We start from the raw sequence: 14,158 nt of genomic DNA, 5'->3' as shown, positions 1-14,158 counted from the left end.
GCTGTGTCACTACAAATGGATTTTTCTTCTTCCACCACATTGCCAACAACCAGAAAAGCTGCAGCTTCTCAAGCTGTGTCACGGCTGTCCTGTTAGCCCCGGGCCTCAGTCCTTGCCATAAAAAGCTGCTGATAACCAAGGCTTTGGCTACAAAGACCTTCTCCCAGTGATAACCAGTGCAAAGCACCTCCTGTCTCTGGGCTGTGCTGCACCAGGATGTAATGTTCTAACTTGCTATTTCTGTCTGCCTGGGTGGCTGTCATGGTGAGCGATGCCAGCCTGTGACACAGGGCAAAGAAAAAATTGAGCCTCTGCAGTTTTGCTGCTGCATGAATTCAAAGCTGCTCTGTTACACTTGAAGAAACTATAAGGAAAAAGTAAGAGCTGAGGTTTTAACTCAGCTGCAGAAGTAGCCCTGAGATCACTGGTATTTTAATTAATACAGCTTTTCACAGTTGGGCTCAAACCTATTTTACCCTCTCTCCCTTGAAGGCAGCAGCCTTGACTTGAATGACGTCTTAGTTTCCTACAGCTGAGCTCCAGCATTTCTTTTTAGGAGCAGAGTCCTTTTCTGCTCTCCTTCGTTGCCAATCCACATCTCAGCTCAGTTTGGAGCTGATCAGCTCTTGGATATATGCACATATCCCATGGTGGTCTTGTAATCACTGCTCACATGGGTAAATTTGGAGAGCTTGGGTGGTGTGCTGGAAAATCTGCTGGCCAGCTCTGCCCTTTCACAGGACTTGGGATATGGTTCCCAGGTTTCTCTGCAGTTGGAGCATTGATCCCGTATTGAGCATCTCTGTGAGCTGCTACTTTGTGAGAAGAGGGCAGTGAAGCACCAGCAGCACCATGGTGGTTTCCCTCCCCAGCTTCAAGACGGTCTGGGCAGAGCAGCCAAGCTTTAAGGAGAGCTTAAAGCTCTCAGAAGCTGTGCCTGGGAAGGGCTGGGAGCCCTTCCCAGAGCTCGTGTGAGCACCATCCCCCGCCCCTCACCCGCACAGGATTTTCATCATCACCGCTGTTGGGCAGAGCCTTGCCACACCTCTCCCCCACCTCAGCGCCGGCACTGGAAACGCTCCCACCCAGACGCTGTCTCTGCTCCTGCCCGGCTCCTGCACCAGGGGCTCTGGTGCCCTCTGGTGCAGGCAGGATTGCATTTAGGTTCATCCGTGACCAAGGTTTGGTGCCATTCCTTATTAAGTGCCCTTTTTTGTGGGGCCAGGCCCACAGTCAACGCAGCGCCACACAACTCTTCTCCAGGAAGACAGGGCAGGATTTGGCTCCCAGCACATCAGCCCTGTTCCTGGGCTTGCTTAAGATTCCTTAAAAACACTCATACATTTTATATAGAACGCTGAGCCTGGAAAGCAGCTCAGCCTCACCTTTCTGAACTGAGTTACTGCACCTGTCATGAAAGGTAATTTGGTCACAGCAAATAGGCCACAAATTTGGTTTTACCTGCTAAATGGAATGCCTGGTCCCAGGCAGTGCTTCCACCTGGCAGGAACTGTGGTGGAGCCAGAGCTAAAGCTGGGGCACTTGCAAGGAGCTGCCCTGTCATTCAACAAGTGCCTCATTTCACTCCAAAACCGGCTGCTGGCCCCGCTGATGCCTGTTGGGATTTACAGGGCTGGGACTGCACTTTCCCAGTCAAAAGATCCATCAGGATTGTGGGCTCCACCACTTCCCAATGCTTGCTCCTGGCACCTCCGCTCTGCACCATGCCTGGAAAATGAGCTTGAAATATTGCATATAGTAATTGACCCAGCTGCACAGAGCAGCCTGGAGCTGCTGTTAGTAGGAAATCTCTTCCCAGAAAGAGTGGGAGGCAACGCCAGACCCCACAGCCCGGAGTTGGTATGGTTACCTGGCTCAGCGCTTTGTTGACATTCATCCATGACCTGCTCCCTGGCAGCACAAGGACACTCAGGCTGCAGCTGTCACGTGTCTGCAGCTGCTGAGCACAGTAACTCCCCCAAAACTGTTGAAGAGAAAGCATTTTTGGGTTGTTTTTCAGTGTGTGGAAAGATTTAAAATGTGGAAATGGCCAACTGTGAAATACTTAAACCTATGAAAAGTGGACATTACCATCCTATATAACCAAGACATGGCTAAGCAAGGCCATGGAAATGGCTTCTCTAACTCCCTCCTTTTCCACTGCCCTTGTCAAGCAGGACTTAAATAATTTTTTTGTCTGCTTTCACTGTATTGGCAGAGCCTGTTCTACGCACTGTCACATTCTGCTGTGGCAGAAATGCTGCAGCCTGCCTTGAGGCGTCTCCTTCAGAAGGCGCTCAGAGAAAGGCCACGAGAGCAGAGCAGCAGCTTCAAGTCCACGCACACACCACAGGGAGCTCAGTGGGGGAAAGACAGGAAGGGCTTTGCATGGTACATTCCAGCGAGGGGCTTATTGCATCCACCATGCCAAAGTGACCAGAGACAAAAGACAGGATCACGTGGGATATTGTGGACACTTAAGTGTGGGGTCAGTGACCAAAGATCTGAAGGCACAGCGGGGGAAAGGGCAGGGCAAAGGGCAGCAACCTGTAAGGGGGATGAGGGATGAATAACTGGGGTGGGCAGTGTCAACTGGCCAATGGGGAAGGCAATCTGATGTAGACTGGCAGTAGTGCTGCAGAGCATCATGTCTTCTCTATCATAAAGTCTTCTCTATCAGCCTAGGTGGGGAAAACTCTATGGTATCAGGGGATTCCACATTCTGCTGAATTCACAATCTACAATTTAAAGCAAAAAAGAACAAACTAATGCACATGATTTCATGCTGCACCATCATGGATGGGCATACTCACACTCAGAAAGCAAAAATGTGACAAGTAACAGAAACTTACTTCTCATGATGACACAGAAAAATGTTACTCATTAGTTACCGCTCCCGAGTTAAAAACGTTTATTCAACTGCAAATGATTTGTCTTTCCAACAAATGCAAACCAGCTTTTTGGTGGTAAATAGCAGGTATTTATTTGAAATGAAAAAAAAATACTTCAGTACCTGAACTATTGCATTTAATCATGTATTGTTGTAATTGTGTTACTCTACCTTTTTGCATTGGAGACAAATATACAATGAACATTCAGATATCACAGATTGCACACTAGATAGTAAATCGTCAGGCCTTTTACGTAACCACCAAAAAACAGATATTGGATTCTGCAATATAGTACAAAATTCCACACTCCAGTCTTAGCCAGTTATCTTCAATTTACTCCTGATGCTGTACAAATAAATGGCCATTTAACTAGGGCTTACAAGTTAATAACAGGACAAAAAAAATATACATTGCACTGACACAAAAAGTCAGCTGTGTTAATAGTCATGCAACAAGTAACCAAACTTGCTGAAATTAAAAATACTTTCTAAAAACAGTTTTAACTGCATAAGTATTTTATACACAGTTCATTTACTGAAACAAAAGGAGTCTTTAATGATACAAAGCAAATATAAGTTTCTACCAATTTTATACATAAGAAAGTGCAAAATAACTTATCTAAAGTGTTTTGCTATTGAACTGATGAATGTTGGCTGGAGGCAGCCAACCCCTCTCAAAAGCATGACATTACAGTTGCACACTACATACGAATGTTAGGAGTACATGGATAAGTTTACTACAAAGAACAAGGCAGGAGAAGACATGTGAGGTACTTGCAGAGAATACAGTCTACTAATGTTAGTGTAAATGAGTATATTTTTGCTCAACAGATTTTTACATGGAAAACAAAGCAAGTATTTGCATTAGAAGCTCGAATGAAATGGAAAAAACCCCACTCCCACGTGAACACCACAGTTGCCCACAGCACCAGCTGCCAGAGGGAATATGAGCAGGTGTGTTTGTCCCCCTCCACCTCCAACAAGCAAAACCGTGGTCTTTTGGGAACAGAATTAAGTCAGAGGGCCGTGGTGGTTTGCTTGAAAATGTAAACTGGGCCTACCTGCACACTGCAGAATTTGTAAGGAATGAGGATTTCTTTAGTGCGCCGCCAACGCCGCAGGCGCGGAACAACACCCGTACAACGCGTCTGCGGCTGACAGCCCCGTCCTCAGGACCCGCAGCAGGACTCTGTCCTGGCTTCAGAGCTGGACCACATCAGTGCTCTTGGCATAGCCTTGCTTTTATTAGGGTCTAACCACGTGGCTGTACAAGATGCAGTCCACAGAAAAGAAGGCTTCCTTAAATTTGGGGATGATTTGAAAATCTGGAGGCAAGGGGAGAAAAACTGTGGACTCAAAGGCATTTAAGAGTTGTTAAAACAGCCTTTTCTTCAAACAGAAAACGTTAAGGCCACTAGCCTGTCTTCTGAACTATGCTGGTTTTGCATCATTTTGGGAAGGGTGAAGGCAACGTTAGAGAGAACGGCTGAACACAGAAATTCCAGTGCTCTGCACATGCTTACCGAGGACCTCTTCCTGTTTTTAGGGTCAAATCTGCCAGGTAGCCAGTAGTCAGTGTGCCTACTTGACCATCACTCTTTGGATCCAAAATTTGGGTCAGCTAAGCTCAACAAACCTGCATTTACTCAACAGTGTGCAAGGGCTCTAGAGAAGCCTTTCTGTTCATTTGGGGACCTAGTATACATACCAAAACAGGAATATATCTCATTTTACAGACCAGCACATACATAATAAACAAACAAGTATCAAAATACATATTTAACCTTCAGTGCATAAACATGTGATACCAGGGTAAATAGTAAGTGGTCAGAATTAACAAATTATTCACTGCTAAAAGCTCAAATCAAGAGAAGACAGGGGTGCCCACACAGCGCCAGGGACCCTCTGGAAGGAGCTCACCCCAACAGAGAGGGCCTGGAATTTTTGATGGTGCAATTCCAACAACAATGCTGGTTTTAAGGATTTGCTGTCCCAGGGCCACAGCCTGCCCAAGTCATTCCAAGTGAAGGATAATCTCATCCCTTTGAGTGACAACATGCACTCGAGTACTGCCAGAGCCACCTGTCTTCTGTTGGTCTGGGTCATATCCTTACCTCTATTTAAAAGAATCCATTGTGAATATACCTAGCTCTAGATCAGTTTGTCACCCATTTACAAAATATATACACATGTTAAAAAACAAAAACAAACCGACCACCAGCCTGCCTGCTGCCCTCCCTCTACCCAAACAAAAACCCACTGGCAAGACCTCATGCAGAAATTAAGTCCATGGGCCTATCCCAATGCACGTGCTCCAATCCCAGCAGATATCAGTGTCTCTACTTCATCCCACATGTAGTGCAAAATAAATGACAGAGTAGTAAAAAAATACTGCAATTAAATTCATATTGAAACTTAAAAACCATAATGGAAATCTACTGCTGTCCTCAAGCTGATGGTGTGTGCTGAAAGACAAAGAGAGCTCCGAGGAGCATTTCTGACATGACCAAGATCACTCTGCTTTAGAGCAATGCCTGTTGTTACAAAAAGGTTTTTTGCAGAGAAGCTAGGGGACAACAGCAGTTCAATTTTATGCACAAGGAATTAATTCTGTACCTATATGCAAAAGCCAATTGCTATTGACTACAGAAGGTAAAAGCTGGTTCTTGCACTGCATGAATCAGCTGCTAATGAACAGTAAGTAATTAACAAAACTGCAGCTCTGACATATGTATAAAAGAGGCCTTATTAAATATGAACAACACTGAGGTGGTAAATAGTTTGGTATAAAATGCAACACAAGTGTACAATTTAGTTCCTGGTTATCTTACAGCTAGAATAAAATACTCCAAGTTCCTATTCTCAAAAATGTTTTCTTTTGAAAAATCTGTGTAATTCTATGAATAGCCTCACTAAAATTAAGATACTGTGGGCAACTGAAAGAACAAACATGCACAGATTGGATTTTTAACAGAAATACACATAATGCCTTTGAGTTTTCTGTTTTGGTTTTTTTTTTGTTTTTTTCTTAAACATTCGTATTTAAATTGATAGATGAGATAAAGATGCCACACAAAGTACAGTGGTTAATCTGAAGTCCCATGTAACAGGCAGTTAAGTTCATATTTAGATAAAAAGGCCGTTATACCTATTTACAATATACACAGTTGCTTGCGAAGAAGGCAGATTTACAACTATCTTCTAAAAAGCCTTGCCCTCCCTCCCCCCGGTTAAGATGACTAACTCTACAAAAACAAGACAAGAAGGGGTGTTTATGATAAGTGAGGATTTTTGTGACAGCCACCCCAGCATGGGCTATGGGGCTGCCAGGTCTGTTGGATTTGTGGTTATTAACCATGTCTTCCTGGGCCTTGCTCTTCTCCTGCTTACGCTGTTCGCCTCGTCTGCCTTCTGTCAGCACAAACCAATGCAATGATCCCTTTTTACTCTTAGTGCTTAGAATGCAGTATAAACGTAAGTGTAAACAGACAATATTCCAATTCCTTCTGATGCTCTCACTGGTTCCTGGAGTGATAGCGGGGCTGGATGAGGTTTGCCAGGCCCCATCAATTTCTGGGCCCCTCCTCTGAGCCCCGCTCGTGCTGCAGGTTGTAGAAGCAGTTCTGGCACACCCTGACCGGTGATGAAATCTTCAGCCGTTTGATTTCTGACTGAAACCGGCTGCACCTGTGGAGAATAAACAACCATCACTGAATGCAGGTCCTCTCCATTTCTACCCATTTTCTATTGAGCTGTGGGAATTAGCACCATGACTTCAAACACCAGAAAACTGTCCTAACTCACCTTGACATGGAGATGCAACGCAGTGTGGCAGAAGCAGAATTTAACTCAAATGATCACCACAGAGTCAAGGCAATGAAACAGTGTGACAGATAGCTCAACAACAGCTGTTGTCACCAGTTTAGACTCAGACAGATAAAACTAGAAATATCATCTCTGACCCAGGGGATCAGAGATGAGACTTGCACTTCAGTTTGTGGGTAAGGAGAGCTCACACGCATCCTCTATGTCATACATTTTGTCTGAGGCTACCTGCTAGTGGCCCCTAAATCAACATCCTCGCAGTCCTGCACACAGTTTAGGCAGCCTCAGTCTTTCACAAGAGTTCTGTGGTATTTCACAGCTTTACCCCACCTAAAATCCCGTGTGGAAAAGAGCCCAAAGGAAGCTGTTGGCTGCTTACTTCTGGCAGAATAGCTGTCCACAGTTCCTGCAGTGGTGTCGCCTCTCGGTGAGCGAGAAGCGCACGGTGCAGCCCGAGCAGCTGTCGCCGCCCTCGTCCTTCACCCAGTGGTCGGCCGCGGACCGGCCCGGCTGATCGCTCACGGACCAGCTGAACACCCTGCCCCGGCCGTCCCCAATCAGGATCCTGCTGTGATCCCTGCAAGGAAAAGCAAAAGCATTCCTGCAACAACTCTGGCACAGTAACACACAAGCATCGATGCCTGATTTTAAACGTCAGAGAATGTAAAATGGTAAAGCACTGGTGTGGTGACCAACGCCCCAGCTGCCCTGCTCTGAGAAATGGATCTGCAACACTCTGTGTAACACAGTGCAGCTGAACAGCTCTCCCTTTCTTTAGTGTTTTTATCTCAGTCCTTGATGAAGGCTATCCCAAACAGAAGCACCACAGAACAGAGTTATGAACAATGGCACCTCTTCCTGCTGACAACAGCCAAAAATGTTTGAAGTCCTGATGTGTGAGCTACTCACTTGGAGATGCCGAGCGCAGTGATTTCCGCTGGGTGTGCGTTGTCTTTGCGATCAAATGCCGTGTGCATAGTTAGCTTGCTTCTGAACACCAGCTGACGCTCCCATCTGTATCCTACAAAGGAGTGGGAAGTGGGAGGGGATAAAGTAAATTTGCTCATTCTCATTTTTGTTCTCTCCTCCCCCAACACACTTGTAACTGCAACTTTGTAGTAAGAACAAAATCTCCCTCAGAGATTTCAGTTTTTCTCTTTTTCTATAACATTTCACTTAGGAATAAAACTGAGGGCTGTGCACGGTTTCTTTTACCTGGTTTGAGCTTGCTGTAGTGCCGTGCTTCAGCATAGCTGGGGTGGGGGTGGTTAACCTGAGCATGGGGATGCATTTTTGCTTGTCCCTCCGAATAATTCACAAAGATAAATCCATCTTTCTCATCCAAGCTGAGCTGGTCTGACCAACGCCTGGAGTCATCGGAGCCGCTGTCTGCTGACCACGCTGCTGCTGCTCTGGCTGACGATGACCGAGGCCTGTGGCTGGTGCTGCTCGGTTGGCTCTGGCTCTCCTGCACTTTCGTGTCCTGGCCTATGCATGCATCGTCTGCCTCAGAGTCACTGCTGTCCTCTTCGTGGGCTTCCTGCCCTGGATTGGCACAGCAGGGAACAAGGCACTGTTAGTGAACCTGGTTATGGCCTGAGCTTTTTCCTTACTCTGCTGCTGCACTGCCTGAAACCCAATGGGCACCAACTGCTCAGAGAGAGACACCGCATGCAGGCATCTCAGAGCCTTTTCAGAGATTCAGCTCCTGCCAGGAATCACACCATTCATATTTTTTGCACTTTTTTTCACTTTTTTATGTTTTGCCAGAGAATGACACGCCTTAGCTGAAGCTGTTTCCTACAATAGTCCCTCTGAGGAAGGCTATGATAGACAAAAGGAGCTAACATTCCAGAAACACTCAAGTTGGCAAAACCTTTCAGCAAAACTTACACTAGTAAGCACAATCAGCTATGCTGAAACTCTGACTGAAAAATATGATGCAGACTTGTTAATAACAGGACTTGTTAACACAAAAGAGCAATTAACAAAGACATTTATACTCCAAGTGACACTGAAAATAACCAAAAGCTGTATTTATATAATAATTACTTATGAATAAAAATGAGATTCAGGTCCAAATGCAGATCATATATTCAATATGAAGAGTGCAGGAAGAAGACGAGATGGCTAAAAGAAACAGTCATAAGGCACAGAGCAAAATCTTCCAAGAGTGGAAAGGGACATTATTGCTTGTCTAGTTTAAGCTGTTTCCATCAGTAGATTCAACTTGGCTGTTATGCTACAATTCCATTTCATACTAAAACATATCTAGCTTTTGGACAATCCACTGAGCGTGCCAACGGCCAAAACAAACACAGAGAGAAGTTCCACCTTAACAGAACAAAAAGCTATCATGGGCAACATTTTTCCTTACTTGTAGCAATATGAAACTACCTTAAGTAAGGTGGTGAACACAGAACTCAGATGCTGTTCATTGTGCCCACTGCATGTCTATTGCTTTTTGAGATAAAAGGTCCATCATTCCATTCTGCACTGTATAACCACAGGACTTGACCTACCTATAGCAAAGATCAGATTCAACAGGGAAATACCAAACACTTGTCAGGAGACATACCTATTTGAGCATCCTGACAGTCCTCTTGCATTTCCAGCATCTCCACAGGCTCTGGAGCTGGTGTTTCTGGCACTTGCAAAAACTCCATCCGCCAGAACTGGAGGGACAGGGGATAAGCAGAGTGGCACTTACTGAACTCTTGGCTTTTTCCTGAGTTACTTGAAGAGTTAAAATGGCTTAGTAGAGCCGTGAATTTGCACTGGTAGCACACAAGGCAGGTCACATCTCCATACTAAACTCTGTTTTTGAGGACTAGAAACTATAAGAGGACATCTGTGTTCATGTCTGAATCCACTCCACACAACTGTCTGACCAGCAGACTCCGGTTAAAGCTGCACCTGAAAGTACTGCAAGCTGGATTAGACATGTAGTGATCAGAGATGACACTAAGTTTCTCTTTTCTTTCTAGCCAAGCAAAATGAATTATCTCAAGGTGTGTGAAATTAAAATGGTGAACCAAAGTGATAGTCTCCAGGTATGAAAGCTGGTGACCAAAACAGGGCAGGAAGGAAAATGTATGCTCTGCTGACTATTGCTGCTTACCACATCCCAATGGGGGCACCAAAAAAGAGAAAGAACTGTTCAGGTGAAATTCCCAAGTAAAGCAGGACTGCTTTTTGTCCTGGTCAGGACACTGTGTTGTCCTGGAGAGGCATGACTTCTCTAAATACTACCACCACCAAGGCACAAGCTTTATCCTCCAGGCAGGACTCCTGGTACTTACCCGGACAACTCCGTCCGAATGCCCCGTTACAATGACATTCTGGGTGTCCCACTCATTCATCTCTGACACAAAACAACACAAAATTTGCTGGCTTCGGCCAGTGAAGGTGTTTACACTCGCAGTAGGGCTGCCATTAATGCTCCACACGTGGATGTAAGTGCCAGCACATGATACAATGTCTCCCTGCAAAGACAAATAACACCTCCAGATTTCAAAACAAAGTTGCAGGTATTCTTCAGCAAAAATATAAGGTCAAGTTCATTTATAAGTCAAGTTGCAAGGCTGGCACTTTTCAGCAAGCTCTATTCAAGGGGCATCTGGCCAGCTGAAGAAACCTTTAGGATTATATGAATTTTCTTTTTTTTAACTCTACCAGAAAACCACACTTAGTAGCAACCAATTTCTCTATTTACAGCATAGAATGAGTTGACCAATTCCTCCACTTTTCATAGCATAGCAATCCAACAGCCTATTTTTAGTACTTTCAGTTTCTAAAGACTGCTCATGTTGATACCGCTCTTTTTCACAAATATGTATCACCTTAAATTTCATTTGCTTCCTTATGGGGAACAGTCCAAACTAGTGCAGAGGGAAACAGGAGCTGCAGTCTAAAGCACTGGCAGCACTACAGCCAGACCACCAACAGCTAATAAACTGTACTTGCTACCCCCTGCTTGCATTACAGCCCTCTCTTGTCTTGATTTCTACCACTGCATCTGCTCCAGCTGCAACAGGGTCCATCCAGCCTTGATGGCCATGTATGGGAGCTGGATAAATGGTGACTTGTAACTCACAGGACCACCAGGGACAGAAGCTTTCAGGATGCATCTGTTTCCACTACAACTGGCACTGCATTGTCACCCAAGGTATCCCCTGTTTCCTTTAAATTCGATTCAAGACAAGAGAAGCCAACCAAGGTCATGTATCAAAAGATCTTCTAAGCTCCTGTGGCAGATCTGGCAGCTCGCTCGGAATGTCACACCAACTACACTGCTTGCAGCACTGTTAATAAATAACCTCCTCTGAGCTCAAGCCACTCTGCATGGAATGCACCTATGCATGGCTCTAGACAAATGAAAAATTATTCCTAAACCAGCTGTTAATCAGTTTTCAGATGAGTTATACAAGTTCTGCCAAATTAACAGGAGAGCTCAGTGGCTTTTTTTCCTTTGGTTTAATGATTTCCAACTCTTGCTACTGCTCCCACTGCAGCCTGGCGGACGGAGTTTGGCTCTCACCGTTAATTCATTTATACAGAGTGCTGAAATTGGAGCCCTGTGCCCTCGCAGCTGTGTCAGGAAGGAGAGCTTATTCAGATCCCAGATGATGCAGGTGCGATCCCGGGATCCACTCACAATGATGTGATACGCCAGTGATGCTGTTAAGCACGTAACAGTGTCAGTGTGACCCAGCAGTGCCTGCAAAACACAAATCAGGAGCAAAAGTGGAAATCAGGAGAGAGCAGAAAAATTCCACATCAAAGCCTCTTACCTGAAAGATTCAGATAACATAACCAGAATATCCCATCAGAAGATGCAGGCACCTTATAAGTCTTCAGTTGATAACTATTTCTATCACTGAAAATGGTAAAAGTAATATTTTTTTCCATTTAAAAAGAGCTCTGACAAAACAAAATTTCGAGGGTCTAATATTACAGATCCTTCCACTGAAGAAAATCCCATTCTGCATCAGTAGCCTGTTTAAAAGGTCAGAAAGTGTTCCAGGCTGCACCTGAAATTACATTCTGACTCCTACAGTAACTGCTGATGACTAAGAGAAGACAAAAGAGACAAGAAACAGTTGCAGCCAAAAAGCAAAGTCAGTTGGAAGGAGAAGAAAAGTATGATCATCTACTCATATTAGGCCCTACTTTTACATTTTAGGCTTAATCTATTGGAAAAAGAGTCTGAAATACAGTCAGATTACTGCACCTTACTCAGTTAAAATGAACTCAGTTAAAATAAAACTCACTGAATACAGTAAATGTATTCAAATATGTGGCCCCAAAATTTAAGATACAGTGTTTTATCATGTACAGTTTTAAAATAAAACACTTCAGAAAAGCAGCTTTGGACAGTTGTTTACTGCACAAGGGAAGTTACTAAATAATTCTCTCAACTTTTTTTCATAAATTTGAGGGAAAGACTTCCTCTAAAAAGCAGTTCTTCTATGAAGATGCTAATGGAACAGTAACACAACCTATAACAATGATACACAGCTGCTAGAATATATTGACTTAGTTGTGGTTGGGTTTTTTTGGTTACATTTGTTGGGTTTGTTTTTTCCTTAGTAAATACACAAAACTTACTTTGCACTTAGCTGCAGCTGACTTTAAAGCATGGGTGCTTGTTTTAGATTAAAAAGTGCAATAATTAAAATAATTAATTTTTTTTAAAAAGAGGAAAATTAATCTTTAAGGCAGCTTCCTTTTATGTCCTTCCTGATACAGTTTTTAGATGGGGGTATTACATGTAATACTACAAAGCAGTAGTATCATTTCACATAACTCACCTGCATAATTTTGTTAACATCACTATCAAGCTCCCTTTGTCTCCAGAAAGCTCCTTGTCATCCACTATTCTTAAAAACAATGCAATTTTAAAGATGCATTTTGCCCACTTTCAATGCAGATCACTATCTCAACTACTCCATTCTCTGGAGATCTGCTGGACTCATGGTTTCAAAGGTGAACAATATCCATTACACAATTACTTTGATCTTATAACATTACTTTACAGCTTTATTCCATTTTACCTGTTTCAGTGTGAGGGCTTTAACTTTTTCTTTGGAGACACCCATTTCCCACACACACACTGCTGTGCTCGTTCCTCCAGTGATAACTAGTTTGGGGTTGGGGCAAATGGCACACAGGATCTGACCCCATTCTGATAAGCATTCATAAACAATCACGGCCTAAAAATACAAGAACATAAAGAATTACTTACAGAACTAGTACTTGGTAGGATAAAAAAATAAAATCCTGGCTGCCACCTTGCACTCATTAGGTCACTAAGACCTGGTAAAAAACTATTATGAGTTAATGTTGTTCTGTCAACATCCTGGTGAAGACCCTCAAGAGGGAGCAAAAAAACCTGGTGCAGCAGATTATTTCATTAACATGTGAAATAAATGTCCATTGTTATGTTTTTTTTTCCACTATTGAGTATACTGATTGCTGTAACAAATTTCAGATTACAAACCTTGTCTGACTCATAGGTACCCAGTCTGCAGCTGAGGTCTGCATAGCCCCAGGCAAATGTTTTATTCCAGGTGGGTGGGATGAGAACCTTGTTCTGTTCTACTGCCAGAATGCCTTTATCAGTACACACGATCTGCCCCACAGGCTCCTTGAGCTCTGAAAGAGGAAAGGGGGTTATGTTTTATTGCTGGGAGAGACAAATACTATCAGATCCCTTTAAGTACCTGCTGCTCTTCCAAAGCAAGGTCTCTGTAATGGCTATTTTTACATTCTTTGCATCAGCTGCAGTGATGGCAACTTTTGCTCCATTCCTAACAAATGCAGAGCCAAATATAGATTAGTGCTTCCTAATTTCCTGACTTAGAGTCTTCCCTCTAAGCCCTGCTATGCCCCATTTAATAGCACGCCCTTCTCTCCTTACAGCAGGGAGCCACAGATTGCTCTACTCAACTAGGAAAGAAATCCCTGTACAGCATTTACCTGCCGTGCAGACAAATTTTGTTCAGTCCAATGTCAGATATGAAGTAAAAAACCACTTTCTTTTGTCTCAGTGCAGCTACCAACACCATACTTTCCTGCCAACATTCCTTAGTATTTCTTGGCACTGTGATAAATAATCCTTTTGCTATAAAAATTACAAAAACAGATTACAAATTCTGGACTATCACAGGCCCAGAAACAACATACTCTGAATGTTGTTCGTTAAATTCAAACTTATAAAGAGGTGCTTGGGCTCCATTTTATCCCTCTATTTAAAAAATTTCATATTAAACTGGTGCAGCTATGGTGCTTCCCAAGATCCTTTAAAGTAGCTAAGAACATAATTGTACAGCATTAGGATATTTTGAATTTGTCTCTCTCACAAAACTACGGGCAGTAAGAATATTAGAAGTAAGAAAAAGATGGAAAAGTATGATCTTGCTGAAACTCTGAATGCTTGGG

General features: G+C 43.6%; 1 protein-coding gene across 8 annotated transcripts in view; it reads right to left on the bottom strand.

Annotated features, from left to right (window-relative positions):
* Positions 1 to 2,887: 2,887 nt before the first annotated feature.
* Positions 2,888 to 14,158, bottom strand: part of WDFY3 (WD repeat and FYVE domain containing 3) — a 152,623-nt gene continuing 141,352 nt past the window's right edge. For all 8 annotated transcript variants that reach the window (XM_077176944.1, XM_077176948.1, XM_077176947.1 and 5 more), the window contains 9 exons: positions 13,218 to 13,372; positions 12,772 to 12,930; positions 11,256 to 11,435; positions 10,018 to 10,200; positions 9,294 to 9,390; positions 7,931 to 8,260; positions 7,625 to 7,736; positions 7,095 to 7,292; positions 2,888 to 6,577 (listed from right to left, as the gene is read on the bottom strand). In XM_077176944.1, coding sequence (XP_077033059.1) covers positions 6,457 to 6,577; positions 7,095 to 7,292; positions 7,625 to 7,736; positions 7,931 to 8,260; positions 9,294 to 9,390; positions 10,018 to 10,200; positions 11,256 to 11,435; positions 12,772 to 12,930; positions 13,218 to 13,372 — 1,535 coding nt within the window. In that variant the 3' untranslated portion in view covers positions 2,888 to 6,456. The remainder of the gene's footprint in view (positions 6,578 to 7,094; positions 7,293 to 7,624; positions 7,737 to 7,930; positions 8,261 to 9,293; positions 9,391 to 10,017; positions 10,201 to 11,255; positions 11,436 to 12,771; positions 12,931 to 13,217; positions 13,373 to 14,158) is intronic.

Source organism: Agelaius phoeniceus, chromosome 4 (assembly GCF_051311805.1).
Source record: "Agelaius phoeniceus isolate bAgePho1 chromosome 4, bAgePho1.hap1, whole genome shotgun sequence".
In the NCBI taxonomy this organism is placed as follows: domain Eukaryota; kingdom Metazoa; phylum Chordata; class Aves; order Passeriformes; family Icteridae; genus Agelaius; species Agelaius phoeniceus.
This window is presented reverse-complemented; position numbering and strand designations above follow the sequence as displayed.